Genomic DNA, 16570 nt, shown 5'->3' on the forward strand with positions numbered 1-16570 from the left:
GTTTATGATCAGATATGATTAAATCCATCAAAGATTGGGAACAAATGATTCCGTGTTTGGAAGTACTTAAATCCTGATCTTAGTGATGTGTGGAAGTACTTAGATTTTTTTAATTTTTTATTTTTTATAAACATATAATATATTTTTATCCCCAGGGGTACAGGTCTGTGAATCGCCAGGCTTACATACTTTACAGCACTCACCATAGCACTTACCCTCCCCAATGTCCATAAGATTTTTTTCTTAAAGGCAGCTGTTTATCTCCCTTTTTCCGAAATTTATGAGAAATATTACTCTTTATACTTTTTGATCAGTATTCTTATTAGAATTTTATTGTTTTTAAATTATAAAAAAGTACATGTCCCAGAGTATTAAAAAAGGATACTGTATTGATACTCGCAACATTTAAGAAGAAAACATAACCAGAACGTAAGAAAATAATAATGAAGTAAAAAAAAAGTTAATTTTTAAAACAAGATTTATTTATTGATTTATTTTTAGAGAGAGAGAGAGAGAGAGAATGAATGGGAGGGAGAGGGGGAGAGAGAATCTCAAGCAGACTCCCCACTGAGCATGGAGCCTGATGCAGGGCTGGGTCTTATGACCCTGAGATCATGACCAGGAGTCAGACACTTAACCAACTGCACCACCCAGGTGCCCCTAAAAGGTTAGTTTTTAGTATGAGCTAAGAATGAGTTAATGCAGCTAAATGATAACCTTTGTTGAAAAAAGAAAGCTATCTTGAGTAACAGGGTAGCAACAAAGAAATAAACTTATTGATTTATCTACATTATCAAATCTTTTTTTTTTAAAGATTTTATTTATTTATTTGACAGAGATCGCAAGTAGGTAGAGAGGCAGACAGAGAGAGAGGTGGAAGCAAGCTCCCCGGGGAGCAGAGATCCCGATGTGGGGCTCGATCCCAGGACTCTGGGATCATGACCCAAGCCAAAGGCAGAGGCTTTAACCTACTGAGCCACCCAGGCGCCCCTCAAATCAATTCTTTTGACAGCCTTCTTTTTTTTTTTTTTTTTTTCAAGATTATATTTATTTACTTGACAGAGCGATCACAAGTAGGCAGACAGGCTGGCAGAGAGAGGGGGGGAAGCAGGCTCCTTGCTGAGCAGAGAGCCTGATGTGGGCCTCGATCCCAGGACTCTGGGACCATGTCCTGAGCTGAAGGCAGAGGCTTAACCCACTGAGCCACCCAGGCACCTCCTGACAGCATTTTTATTTATATGGGAATTTTCTCCCTGCATTGCCTTGGGCTGTTATTTTAATAAGCTAGTGTTTAAACTTTTTTCTTAAAATCTGATAGGGTGGAAATGGCCTATTAACTTGTACAGGACTAGAATGCTGTCAGTTTATTAACCATGTATGTTTGTAGGTGGAGTAAAACATGTATGTTTGTAGGGATAATTTAACTAGTTCTTCCTTGAAGTCTCAGCCATGCCCAAACCTCGTAAGGGTAGGATTTCAGTTCTGATAACTGTTCTTTGCCAGCCACAGTAATATTTCTCCCTCAGTGGCATTAGGTGATGGGTATAAATTGAATCAGGATAGATGGATGGTTGCCATGAATATAATTATGCTGCATTTGAATCCAAAGAGCAGATAACAGCTGAGTCAGCAGTTCAGTTGCAGTTGTAGAAATAAATTCACTGCATTGCCACATAGTCCTATTTTATTGGAGGGAATATATATATTTTTAAAGATTTTATTTATTTATTTGACAGAGAGAGATCACAAGCAGGCAGAGAGGCAGTCAGAGAGAGAGGAGGAAGCAGGCTCCCTGCTGAGCAGAGAGCCCGATGCGGGGCTCGATCCCAGGACCCTGAGATCATGACCTGAGCCGAAGGCAGCGGCTTAACCCACTGAGCCACCCAGGCGCCCCTATTGGAGGGAATATTTACTGATTTGTGCTATCAATAACATTTAATGAAATTATTTTAAATGTTATAAAGTTGAGGGAGGATTTAAAGCTGTAATGAAAGGTAACCATCTCATTATGTTTCTGTGCAAACTTTTCTTACTGTGTACCTATTTCTTTTACTTGTCATCATTAGCTTAGCAAGCTTTTAACTAAATTATTAACTAATAATTAACTGTTCTATAAAAGGATATCATAGGTAACCCCAAAAGAAAAGTATGCCATGTAGGTATTTATATGCATTTAATGAATGCTTGATATATGCAGAGTACCAACATAATCATCTTAGCCACTTACAAGCTGACTAACTTTAGGCAAATTGCTTCACCTCTAATAATTAGTTTTCTCATGTGTAAAATATGGATAAAATATTGTGAGTTAATACATGCAGAGGTTATGCTTAGTGGTCAGTGAATGTTAGCTGTTCCTCTTGTGTAATTAATTATAGATCAGTGAAAATTCTTATGTATTCTCTAGCCTTATGGCTAAGCTTCTAGAAAAGATGCTTAGCTCATTGAGAGCTAACGTATGTGATGATTCATTTCACTCTTCCATTAGGTTACCTAAATTTCTTGCTGGTTATATAACAACTTTGTTGAGGCTCCAACTTAAGTTCTATAAAGGCAAATAAGGTCTGCTTTGCTTTGAAGTATCTGATTTTGGAACTTGTATTAGAAGTGAGTAAGAAGTGAGTAGTAAGAAGTGAGTAAGGTGAATTCCCTAAGTAACTCTAAAAAGAGGGAGATTTTTAGTTTTTCCCTTGTTTCTTGGCATAAGGAAACTGTATTTGGGGTTCATAAGTCAAATCTTTGTGAGGTTAGAAATGTGTTTGGGAAATCATAACGAAAAGTTAATTATTCTATTTTTAAATGTATTTTATACCTCTGTCATCACCCTTTTATTGCGTCAGTAATTCAGTTTGTGTACTAATTTATTTATTAAAATAACATTAAGTACTGTGAAATTCTGTCATCTTCACAAAATGGTAGAAGGAAGATAGAAGTTATGAAAAGATGATTTGGTAATTCTCTTTTGACATAATTTTTAATATACCAAACCATTAAGTCTTTCCTTGCTACTTTTATAATTTAACTTGTTAGCCTTTATAGTTGGGTAAGTTGTAATATGGTTACTGAAGTTGAATTAAAAACATATCAAGTTTCAAGGAACAAAATAACTGTCTGTAAGCAGAATTCGGTAGCTATGCGCGGTTCTCTACCACTTGTAATTTGATATGTCTTGTTAATGACTTTATCTGGATGTAGAGCCTAGTACAATTTGAGGGCATTTCAAGTAGATCTCTTATTCTTGTAGGCACAATGACTTTAGAAATAGAAAAAAAACTCTGGAATGTTGTCACTGTAAATACCACAGGGATAGGCAAATAGTCTTACTAACCAAATACTCACTTTTTTCTGTAGTATTGAATTTGACCGGGATTGTGACTATTTTGCAATTGCTGGGGTTACAAAGAAAATTAAAGTCTATGAATATGGCACAGTCATTCAGGATGCGGTGGATATTCATTACCCTGAAAATGAAATGACCTGCAATTCCAAAATCAGGTATTTAGATTATTTACTTTTTTTACATAATGCAATGTGTATATAACCTTTAATATCTATGATTCATATGAGTTTGTTAATTTATCTTTCTGTGAGACTGCTTATTCACTCATGGTAAACACTAATTGTAAACAAAGGATACTTTAGAATCTTACAGATATTCGTTCTTTTTCCCTGTGGGGGTTACTAGTCATTGTTTTTCTGTTTGACAAATGAAAATCTTCTCTTTGTTCACTTAATCACTCAATCAAATAAAAATTTTTGTTGTAATTGACTTCCATGGGGTATTGAATAAAGGATTACTGTAGCCTATAAATAGTGTCTGAAAGTCAGGAATTTTCTCCCTAACATGTGCATGTCTCCAAATTTTAAAATTGTTTATAATTTAAGAATTCTTTTTTAAAATTTTTTTATTTTTTATTAACATATAATGTATTATTAGCTCCAGGGGTACAGGTCTGTGAATCGCCAGGTTTACATACTTCACAGCACTCACCATAGCACATACCTTCCCCAGTGTCTGTAAAGAATTCTTTTTATAAGAACATTCTGCTTTTCATTGAGGGCCTAATATTTAAGTTTCATATAGTAAGGGTTAAAGTTCATAATGAGTGCTTTTCAAATTTGGAATACTGTTAAAAATGCAGAAACTAGGGGTGCCTGGGTGGCTCAGTGGGTTAAGCCGCTGCCTTCGGCTCAGGTCATGATCTCAGAGTCCTGGGATCGAGCCCCGCATCGGGCTCTCTGCTCAGCAGGGAGCCTGCTTCCTCCTCTCTCTGCCTGCCTCTCTGCCTGCATGTGATCTCTCTGTCAAATAAATAAATAAAATCTTTAAAAATAAATGCAGAAACTAGAAATTAGATCAGATCTGTCTCCCCCAAATCTTAGGGACATCTTAGAATCTGTATTGTTAAAACAAGCTTCCTGAGCTATTCTCATTGGCACTGGCTTAAAATGGAATACAAGGAAATCATCTAATAATAAATTTATTTAGAACGTTGAACATTTTCCAGTTATCCTTATAATCTTTTTTACCTGAATGAATGACATACGTAGTCTGGTTCTAATGCAGTCTGTTCGGAATCTTGCCCTGTTAAAATCTGAGGCACCCAGGCACCCCCTTCATAGGACTATACTTTATTTTATTATTATTATTTTTTAAAGATTTTATTTATTTATTTGTCATAGAGAGAGAAGCGAGAGTGAGCACAGAGGACTATACTTTAAATAAATCCATGCAATGCACTCAGCATAGTACTTGGCCATTATCAAGAATCATAGTAAATGTTACTGTAATGACAATGTGGATTGGGAATACACCTTTACTGTCTTGATACATGTAAAATTATGGCAGTAGTTCATGGCATGTTGGAGTAATCAGAAGAAGCTGTTCAAGGCTGAAAGCTATGGGATTAGGATTGAAAGGACCAATGTGTGAGAATGCCTAAAGCTAACTTGGAGCACACCAGTTGTGAAAGTGACCTAGATTACCGAGAACCACAGCTAGTAAGCGGAAGATCTGGGATTTGAGTTCAAGTCTATCTAACTCTAAAATTTAGCTCTTTTAACTATCCATCTAACTTCTCCTGGAAATCCAGTAAATATATGTAAACATGCAAATGAACTCTTACAGTCTCTGAAATTTAACATAAATACAGCCAGTAGAGAGTAAAAGACTATTGTTTTCATGTGCTTTGAAGTCATCTAGGTTAATTGCTTTACTAAGTGGCTTTTATCCTTAATACACATTAGTTTTACTACATGATTCATGTATGTGTCTCACTGAAAGCATACATTTTTAGATGTTGGATTCTTAGTTTTGGAGCTGAAACCGTAAGATGTTAAAAGCTTAATTGTAAATGTTATATTCAGTAATAAGCTTATATTAGTTGTCGGTTTTTTTTTTTTTTATATAAATACAGAAACCCAATTCAAATTAATTTATTTGCTTATATGATTCAGCTCAGCTTGATCCAGGGGCTTACACAATTTGATCAGGTCTCTGTCATTGTGCTGTGGCATGCTTTGTGCTCTGTTGGCCTCTGTTTTCACGCACAGACATGCTCTCCTCATGTATGAAAGATGGCCATTGGTGGCTCTAGGCCCATGTCCATCTTTTGGCTAGTCATCAGAGTGAGTAGTGGGAAGGGTTGTTATTTGGTAGTTCAATCCGAAAACTTGGCAGTTACTTGATACATTTTGTCCCAGCTGTGTTGTGGGCTGATTAATGATATGAAGTCATGTAGACGATTTGAAAAGTATTCTAATCTTTCTGCACACTTCAAAATTCTTCGTATTCATTGTTATTTATTTCTACATAAAATAAGGCTTAACTGTATTTCTTTCTTTCAGCTGTATCAGTTGGAGTAGTTACCATAAGAATCTGTTAGCCAGCAGTGATTATGAAGGCACCGTCATCCTATGGGATGGATTTACAGGACAGAGGTCAAAAGTTTATCAGGTAAATTAGAGTACTAATCGTTTGTTTTTAAGAATCACGTTTTTACTTCATAATTATAGTTACAGTTACAGGTTTATAATTACAAATTTTAAGCCACTATTTGGCATTTTTTTATACCTATATAATAGCAAATAATGCTTTTCATTACAAGTTTAAAGCCTCTAGCATTTTTAATCCCTCTGTAATAGGAGATAATGCTTTTCTGAAGCATCACTTCAGACTTGTTTTGCATTTGTAGAAAGTGTCAAATGGATTTCCAAAAGCAATAAAATATGTATATATAAAAAGTTTGGGAATTACTTCGCATCTCATGTGTTTTCATGGCCTATTCTCTCTCCCTCTCACCAGAGCCATAAATTGGTATCAGGCTTTTTCTTTATTTATTTTAAGATCTATATTTTGTTTAAGACTACTTTGTCTTTCTTCTATATCCAGGAGCACGAGAAAAGGTGTTGGAGTGTTGACTTTAATTTGATGGATCCTAAACTCTTGGCTTCTGGTTCTGATGATGCAAAAGGTACTATTTGAATCTCTTCTGCTTTCCCTCATGCCCTTACCCCCAACTTAATTCCTTTTATTAGCAGAGATGCAGATATTCATTAAAAATCATAGCTATCCTCTGTGATTATTATTCTAAAAACAATGTACGTACAACAATCTTTATATCTTTTTGAGTGAAAAAAAATATACTACATCTTCATTATAATAATATTTTCTGGATTCATGTCATATGGTGACATATTTATAACCAATTTCTTTATATATAACATCAAATAAACTTTTTTGCTGAAATATTTAGACATATCTCTTAAATTATATTCAATTTCTAGTGTATACTAAAGTTTTTCAGTAAAGTTTATCAATTTTCAAGGGAAACTTCTACATCTGCCAATTTAATTGACCTCTTCTATTTTTTCTTATATATCCCTGTTTACTATTCATGTTTTTCAGTTATCCTTACTGTTTTGTTCTAGTTCTTCCCACCATTAGATTTATAAAGCCCTGTTAACAAATTTCTCTTATCTTAAAGTTAATGGCCTTAATTTTTTTGCCATTCTTTTCTACCTATAACCTCCAGACTAGTGATTAGTTAGGCAAAGATAGCTCTAGTGTTGAAAAGTCTATTTCATAATGATAGTGCATGCCCTATTCTGTAAGTGGAAAGTGAACATGACTGGACTTTTCCCCCAAACATCCAGAAGTAGCAAGTTGTTTACCCATAGTATTTTTAAATTGAAATACCTTTCTTCTTGATTGTTTTAACAAATTATTCTTGAATTCTAAATTATTTAGAGCAGCATATGACAGTCGATATTTGTATGTTAGGGATACAAAGTTTCACTAATGTGAAATGTTTTTTCTCATAGTATATGGGGATAGCTTTTATTGAGTTGAATACTTGTAATTTTGTACTGAAGATTAATATTTATTCAAAGGTGGTGACTGTTCAGAGTCTTCCTCTGGAAAATAGAAGCCATTCAAAACAATTTAAGAAGAAAGAAGTAGAAAGGGATTTTTAAAGTTATTTATTCATGTTAAATTGTATTAAAATGTACATAACATAAAGTTAACCATTTTAACCATTTTGAGTGTACTGTTCTGTGGCATTAAGTACATTCACACTGCTGTGCAATTTTCACTACCATCAGTCCATAGAACTTTTTTCATATTACCAAACTGAAACTGTACCCATTAAATGTAACTCCCCATTTCCCCTTTGCCAGCCCTTTGCAGTCATGTTTCTACTTTCTGCCTCTATGAAACTGAGTACTTAAAACTATCTCATAGGAGGGGAATCACACAATGTCCATTTGCAGTTGCCTTATTTCATTTAGCATAAAGTCTTCAAGGTTCATCCATCTTATAGCATGCATCAAAATTTCTTTTACAAGGCTAAATTATAATCTGTTGTATGAATGCATTACATTTTGTTTATCTGCTCATTCATTGATGGATAGACATTTGGGTTACTTCTACCTTTTGGGCTCTTATGAATAATGCTTCTATGAACATGAGTGACAAAATATTTTTTCATGTCTTGGTTTTAGTTCTGGGTATATACTCAGAAATGGAATTGCTGGATCATATGGTACTTACATGTTTACTTTTTTGAGGAACCATCATTCTCTTTTCTATAGTGGCTGTACCATTTTACATTTCCACCAGCAATGCCTAACTATTTCATTTTCTCCATACCTTCACCAACATGTTATTTCCTTCCTTCCTTCCTTCATTAATACTAATAACTTTAATAATGTAAAGTGGTATCTTATTGTGGTTTTGCTTTGCATTTCCCTAAATGATACTGATGTGTTAAGTATCTTTTTGTGTGTTTATTGGTCATTTGTATGTCTTCTTCAGAGAAATGTTTATTCAAGTCCTATGCCCATTTTTTAATCAGCTTTTTTTTTTCTGTTGAATTATAGGAGTTCTCTGGATATTAATTCCCTTAATCAGATACATGATTTATTGATAGTGTGTTTTTATGCACAAAATTTTTTCATATTGATGAAGTCCCAATCGTCTCATTTTCTTTTGTTGCCTGTGCCATCCTATCCAAGGAGTCATTCATTACACTATGTTCAGTGTAATGAAGATTTTTGCCCTTTGTTTTCTTCTAAGAGGGTTATAGTTTTAGCTCTTCCATGTCTTTGATCCATTTTGAGTTAACTTTTGTATATGGTGTAAAGTTCTGATTTCATTCTTTCATATGTGAATATCCATTTTTCCTAGCACCACTTGTTAAAAAGATTGTCTTTTCCTCATTGAAAGATCTTGGCACCCTTGTCAAAAATCATTTGATTATGCCTTCAAGGCTTTATTTCTGGAGTCTTTCCTGTTGGTTGGTCTGTTTTTCCTTATGCCACTATTGCACTGTTTTATAGCTTTGTTTAGAAATCAGGAAGTGTGACTCCTCCATCTTTTTTCTTTTTTTCAAGATTGTTTTGGCTATGTAGGGTCTGCTAAGATCCCATATGAATTTTAGGTGGATTTTATTTTATTATTTCTTTCCTTCTGCTTACTTTGGATTTAATTTGCTCTTCTTTTTCTAGTTTCCTAAATTAAAAGCTTGGGTTATTGATTATAGATCTTTTCTCTTTGCTAATATATGCATTTAATGTTATAAATGTCCCTTTAAGTATTGTATCCCACAAGTTTTAAGTTTTATTTTAATTTTCCTTTATTTGAAAATATTTAAAATTGTTTTTCAGATTTCTTATTTGACTTATATATTATTTGGAAATGTGTTGTTTAATCTCTAGGCATTTTGGAATTTTCTAGCTGTCTTTCTGTTACTGATTTCTAGTTTAATTTCATTGAAGTTTAAGAGATACATTATTTAATTTCTCCTATTCTAAATTTGTTATGGTCTGTTTATAGTCCAGAATGTGGTCTGTCTTGGGGAATATCTCATGTGAGTTTGAGAAGAATGTATATTCTAGTTAGATAAAGTAGTCTGTAGATATCATTTATATTCATTTGATTGATGGCGTTTTCAATTCAGCTGTGTCCTTACTGATTTCTCCCTGCTGATTCTGTCCATTACGGATTGAGGAGTATGTATTTTTCAGATTCTACATTGATCTATGTATTTCTTCTTTTTTATAACCCATTGTCTTGATTTGTGGTTTTACAGTAATTCTTGAAGTCTAGTAGTATGAGTCTTACATCTACGTTCTTAAAAATGATTTTAGCCCTGGACTTCCTCTGCTCTTCCATATACATTCTAGAATCAGGTTGCCAGTACTTACGGAAGATCCTGCTGAGATTTTTATTAAGATAGTATTGAGTCTGTAGATCATTTGGGGGAAAATTGATACCATAAAAGTTGAGATTTTGGGGCACCTGGGTGACTCATCGGCTAAGCATCTGCCTTCGGCTCAGGTCATGATCCCAGGATCCTGGGATGGAGCCCTGTATTGGTCTTCCTGCTCCGTGGGGAACCTGTTTCTCCCTCTCCTCTGCCTGCTGCTCTGCCTGCTTGTATTCTCTCTCTCTGTCAAATAAATAAATAAAATCTTCAAAAAAAATTGAAGTTTCTATTCCATTAACATTTTTTTTAACAGTTTTATTTATTGGGGCACCTCGATGGCTCAGTCTTTAGGCATCTGTCTGCCTTCAGCTCTGGTCAAGATCCCATGTTCCTGGGATTGAGCCCCAAGTCGGTCTCCCTGCTCATTGTGAAGCTTGCTTCTCCTTCTCCCACTCCCCTGCTTGTGTTCCCTCTCTCGCTGCCTCTGTCAAATAAAGAAATAGAATCTTAAAAAAAAAAAAAGATTTTATTTATTGATTTGACAGAGAGAGCACAAGCAGGGGGAGCTGTGGAGGGAGAGGGAGAAGCAGGCTCCCCACTCAGCAGGGAGCCCAACATGGGGCTCAATTCTAGGACCCTGGGATCATGACCTGAACCAAAGGCAGATGCTTAACTGACTGAACCACCCAGATGCCCCTCCATGAACACAGTTTATATCTACCAAATTTAGTGTTAAGAAACAATTTTTAATACTTTTATAGTTTTCACCATATAGATCCTATACATTATTACAACTAAAGAGTTTGTGCTCTTGAAAATGGTGTTTAAAACATTAATACTCATTCATGTTTTACTAGTTTATAGGAAAACAGTTTTTTGTTTTTTTTTAAAGATTTTATTTATTTACCCGACAGACAGAGATCACAAGTAGGCAGAGAGGCAGGCAGAGAGAGAGGAGGCGAAGCAGGCTCCCCACTGAGCAGAGAGCCTGATGAGGGGCTCCATCCCAGGATCATGACCTGAGGCGAAGACAGAGGCTCTAACCCACTGGGCCATCCAGGCGCCCCTTAGATTAGACTTTCATTGGACATGTTTTTGTCAGGTTAAGGAAATGCTCTTATTCCTTATTTGCCAAGAATATTTATCATGAATGGATGTTGAATTTTATCATTTTTCTGTATCTGTTGAAATGATTATATTTTGTTTGTTTGTTTGTACTATCATGAACTATAATGATCTCTTTTCACATCTTGAAGTAGCCAAGATGGGATGAAACCCATCTTTGCTATCATGTATTATCTCTTTTCTGTGTTACCATGTTTGGTTTGCTGATTTATTTTTTTAAGGGATTTTTGCATCTATATTCATGAGGAGTATTGGCTTTTATTTTTCTGTTCTTGTAATTCTTTTTGTGACTTTCATATCAGGATAATGCTGGCCTAATAAAATGATTTGTCTTGTTTTGGGGGGTATAGATGGAAGTGATTGTTTAGAATTGTTGTTTTGTTCATAAATCTTTGGTATAACTTGTAACTGAAGCTTTCTGAGCCTGGAATTTTCTTTGTGTGAAGGTTTTAATTAATAATTTATTTTATTTTATTTATTTTTTTAAAAGATTTTATTTATTTATTTGACAGGCAGAGACCACAAGTAGGCAGAGAGGCAGGCAGAGAGAGAGAGAGGAGGATGCAGGCTCCCCGCTGAGCAGAGAGCCAGATGCGGGGCTCCATCCCAGGACCCTGGGATCATGACCTGAGCCGAAGGCAGAGGCTTTAACCCACTGAGCCACCCAGGCGCCCCTATAATTTATTTTTTTAATTGACATGTAGTTGACAGGCGTACAACATAGTGATTCAGCAGCTCTCTATGTTATATTGTGCTTACCATAAGGGTAGCTGCTGTCACTGTACAGTGCTATTACTGTACCATTGACTGTGTTCTCTATGGTATACCTTTTAACGTATGGCAGAAGAATTTAATTTCTTTAGTAAATTTAGAACTACTCAATTCATCTGTTTCTTTTTGAGTGAGCTTTGGTGGTCTGTACCTTTCTGGAATTGATATTTTGTGTCCTCTCTTTCATTATCTGTTATTTAGGTATTTAGGTCAGTGTGGCATTATCAATTTTAATTATCTTTTTCAAATATCTAACCCTTGATTTTATTTTTATTTATTTATTTATTTAATTTTGCTTGTTTTCTATTTGTAGTTTCATTGATGTTTGTTCATTAGCTTTTTTTCCCACATTAACTTAATTTTTTTCTTTGGGTGTGATTCTGTTTCTCTGTTTTATTAAGGCTAAAGTTTATGTCATTGATTTGAGCCTTTTATCTTTTCCAATGTAAATATTTCCAGGTATACATTTCCCTTCGAGCACCACTTAAGCTGACCCCTCAAATTTTCATATAATATATCTGTTCATTAACTTTTAAAAGTACACGTAATTTTTCTTGTGACTCTCTTGTTTAGTTTGCTTAAGATTTATAGCTTAATTCTAGTTGGAGAACATGTTTTATATGGCTTTAATTTTTTCATATTTGTTATGATTTGTTTTATGGTCCAAAATATGATCTGCCTTGGTAAATATTCCAAGTGTATTGAAGAGTTCTCCAGTGTTCTCCAGTGGAGTATTCTGGGTCAATTAGATCAAGCTTATTGATAGTATCTTTTTGGTTTTCTGTATCTTTGCTGTTTTTGTTTGTCTTGTCTCCTTGTTCTACTGATTATGAAACAGGAGTGTTGAAATCTGATTTTATTTCTCCTTTCAGCCAGGAGGGGATGTTTTGCTTCTTCTTTTGTTTGCTTGGTTTTTTGAAGCTGTTTTGTTAGGGTCTTAATGAATTGTCTTCATGAATTTACCCTTTTATCAATATATAATATAATTCTTTATCCCTATTAATATTCTTTTTTCTGAATCTACTTTTTAGATATTCATCAAAGCACTAATCTCTTTTTTCTTTCCTCTGAGATTCTAATTACATGAGTGTTAGACCTTTCATTTTTGTCTTATATGCCCCTCAGTCTCTGTTCTTTTTATTTTAATATTTTTTCTCTTTTTTACATTAAGTAATTTCTGTTGTTCTTTTACATCACTGGCTCCTTTATCTCTTTGCTTTCATTCTGATATTGATTCAGTCCAGTAAATATTTTATGTAAATTACTGTTTTTTTTTTCTAAAATTTCATTTGATTCTTATTTTATAGTTCCTATATTTCTACTGAATATTTCTGTCTCTCCATTAGCTTTAAATGTGTTTACCTTTACCCCATGGAGCACAGTTACAGTAGTTGCTTTAAAATCTGTTTAATAATCCCAACAGCTAGATTTTAGGATTGATTTTTGTTGATGGTATCTTTCTTTGGAAAATTCTTCATGTTTTCCTGGATTTTTATATATTCAGTAATTGGTGAGTTGTATGTTAGGCATTTTGAATATTATTTAAGACTCTGGTCCTGTTCAGATTTTCTGGATAATGTTCTTTGTTTTGTTTTGTTTTCAAGCAGTTGATCAGCAGTTTAGATAGTGACTCTATGTTCTATATTGCTTTCTTTGTGAATGATAGTTCCATTGTCAGAGCGGTTTTCAAAGCCTATGCTGTGCTACATTGGTTTATCTCATGCATATGCCAGTCAGAAGTTAATCTGGAAATTGCGTTGTATTTTCAATTGTAGTTCAGTGCACAAAGCCTTCGTGATGCTTCTTTATGTCCATCTTACACATACAGAGCTCGTAAGTAACTAAAGAATTAGTCCTGTTCATACACAGAATACTGGATCTCCTTCTCCAGTGCTTGCTTTTCCAGGTTTCTCCCATATTCTTTGTTTCCCTTTTTTCCTGAGGCTTTGTCAAGAAAGTTGAGGTTTCTCTATAGATGAGTTACTCCTTTTTATGACCACAGAGATGGAGTTTCTGTGGGAATATTAGCTTGTCATACTGCTGTAACTCTGTGATGGAAGCCCACCCAGGGGGTTGTTGAGAGAGAAGAATAAAACAAATGAAAAAAAAAAAATGACCCTCAATCCTCTGGCTTGCAGGAATGCCTTTTTCCAGTCTTATGATCAGAAACACAGGGATTTTCCCCAGTTTTTGCTTATCGAGGTGCTGATTTTGGCTTGCCATGGGTAAAAAAGAAGGAGAAAAGAAATGGTACTCTTACCCTCCTGCATTGGTTACTTCTTTTAACTTTTGAATGTCCTTCCCATAATGACTCCTTTTCCTTACTTTTTGGATTCCTCAGACATTTGCTTTTTGTTTTTGTTTTTTACATTGTCCTCAGAGTAACCTCATAGAGAGATTGGCTATAGTGGGCTTACTTTGTCTTGGTTGGTACTGAGTCCCAAATGCATTTACGCCCATCTTAAAAATTTTTAGTGTTAGTAAATTATCACTCTTGGGAGTGTTTGGTGATTTTTACTTACAAATATTGCTTGTAAAATACTGCTTCTGTGGTAATTTATAATAAGAATGCTTTACATTGCTTTTAATGTATTTTACACATTTAGCATTTACACATTTAGCACACATAATATATTTTACATATTTAGCATTTTATATTTAGCATTTTATATATTTTATTTTTTAACATTTTATATTTTTATTTATTAAATTTTAATAGTTATTAGTGGATATTGTTTTTTCAATCCATAATACTAAGTCCTTATAAATGAAATTTTTGTGTTCATGCTGTTACTTATTTATTTTATTTAATGCCATGTATTTAAAAAATAGTTTACTTTCAAATATATATGTACATACTTGGGTGTTAAACATGAATATAGCAGGCTAATAGATGTAGTATTTCTGTGTTGCAAGGTAATCAGGAAAGAATTTTATGAACCAATTTATAACTTCTTTACAAAAAATATATTTTCCTTTTCAAATACATGAACTAAGAATCATTTGCAGTAAATAACCTTGCTTTTGAATTAGAATAATCACATTCTTTAAATTTTTTTTATCCCCAAATATGAATTTGAAGAATATTTAGGCTTTAGAACAGCAGTAGTTATAGGTTCTTATTCATTCCAGATTTTCATAGCTGCATACATTAATGTAAAAGTGATAAATTTGAAATTTTGACAAGTTTAAAAAATTAATTTTAGTTAATGGATCTGAATGAAACACTTTTTAATCAAAGGACTAAAAAATGAATTGCAGCATAATAAATAGCATTAAGATAGTAGTTATCTTTCCTCTAATTTATAACTTTAGTCAGTTATCATTCCTATAAGTTATAAATTTACTAAATGTAATATCTCCTGTATCCAAGTGAATTTAAAAGGCTTATGTTAGATGGCCTCCCAGGTGGCCCCAGTGATCTGTCTCCTAGTATTCTCATACTTTCCTCCCCATTTTTCCAGTCTTTGTGCTTGGTAAAATATTATAGACTTGAAGGTATGTCACTTCTGAAAATAGTTGATATAAAACACTGCAGCCTCTGTCTTCATCATTCTCTCTTTATATTTGGTTCAGTGTGGAGAAGCTAACAGTATTGTCATAAGCCCAAATAACGGGGTGCTTGGGTGGCTTAGTTAGTTAAGTGTCTGCTTTAGGCTTAGGTCATGATCCCAGAGTTCTGGGATCGAGCCCTTTGTTGGGTTCCCTGCTCAGCAGGGTGTGTGTGCTTCTCCCTCTCCCCCTCTGCACTCTCCCTGCTTGTGCTCTCTCTCAAATAAATAAATAAAATCTTAAAAACAAAAACAAAAACAAACAACAACTCAATTGGTGGGGAACTGCATCCTCATGCCAAGAGCCATGTTGAGTGAGTTTGTAGTGGATCCTCTAGCTCAGCTGAATGGCAGCCTCTCTGGGCCTTGAGACTCAGCCAAGACCGTCCAGCTAGGCTGCTCAGAGATTCCTGACCCATGTGACAGTAAATTTTGTTGTTTTAAGTTGTAAGTTTTGGAGCAATTTGCTGTGAAACAACAGCTAACTAGTACAACAAGGTCTGTTTTCTCTGTTTGAGTTTAAAAGAAAAACTTGGTAAATCAGTATTGTCAAAGTGAACATCTTCGTGCTTTATCTTTCATATATTTTTAAGATTTTATTTATTTATTTATTTATTTATTTGAGAGAGAGAGAGAGAGAGAGGCAAGCACAGGGAGCAGCAGGCAGAGAGGCAGAGGGAGTAGTAGACCAACTCCCTGGTGGGCAGGGAGCCTGATGTGGGACTGGATTTCAGGACCCTGAGATCAACCTGAGCAGAGGGCAGACACTTAACTGACTGAGCCACCCAGGCGCCCCCGTCTTTCATATTTTTAAAATAGATTTTATTTATTTGAGACGGGGAGAGAGACCAAGAGCATGAAAGAGGAGGGGGGCAGAACAGTAGGCCGAGGGAGGAGCAGACTCCCTGAGCCCAACGTGGGGCTCCATCCCAGGATCCTGGGATGATGACCTGAGCCAAAGGCAGATGCTTAACTGACTGAGCCACCCAGGCTTCCTTTCATATTTGTTTTTATTGATTTATAAGATAGTACGTATGTCCCTCAGGTTTTCTGTAGTTTCTAGTGAAACAGCCCTATCCCATTTTACTCACTCTGTTTTCTGTAGCATCTAGGCTACAGTGGGTCCAAGAGTATCAGATATCAAGTGTACTCATAATTGAACTAAAGACAGGCTTTTTTATGGTGTCAAACACCTGTGTGTCTTTTTTAAGGATGTTTTGGTGCAAATAGACATGCAATGGGCCCTGTCTGAGAAGCTCTAAAACGTATACATACTGCATATTGTAATTGGCGCTGTTATTATAGATATTCAGTGTGTTTTATTTTTGGAAAAAATAATAATTGAATAAAAACTTAGAGACTGTTTAACTCCGATTTTACAAATTAATGGATGATAAACTATACCCATCTTCT

The 16570-nt window shown here is 34.7% G+C and overlaps 1 protein-coding gene across 6 annotated transcripts in view; it reads left to right on the forward strand.

Annotated features, from left to right (window-relative positions):
• Positions 1 to 16570, forward strand: part of COP1 (COP1 E3 ubiquitin ligase) — a 250858-nt gene that overhangs the window by 132033 nt on the left and 102255 nt on the right. For all 6 annotated transcript variants that reach the window (XM_047704561.1, XM_047704560.1, XM_047704558.1 and 3 more), the window contains 3 exons: positions 3352 to 3495; positions 5848 to 5956; positions 6392 to 6473. In XM_047704561.1, coding sequence (XP_047560517.1) covers positions 3352 to 3495; positions 5848 to 5956; positions 6392 to 6473 — 335 coding nt within the window. The remainder of the gene's footprint in view (positions 1 to 3351; positions 3496 to 5847; positions 5957 to 6391; positions 6474 to 16570) is intronic.

This window comes from Lutra lutra, chromosome 15, assembly GCF_902655055.1.
Source record: "Lutra lutra chromosome 15, mLutLut1.2, whole genome shotgun sequence".
Lineage (NCBI taxonomy): Eukaryota > Metazoa > Chordata > Mammalia > Carnivora > Mustelidae > Lutra > Lutra lutra.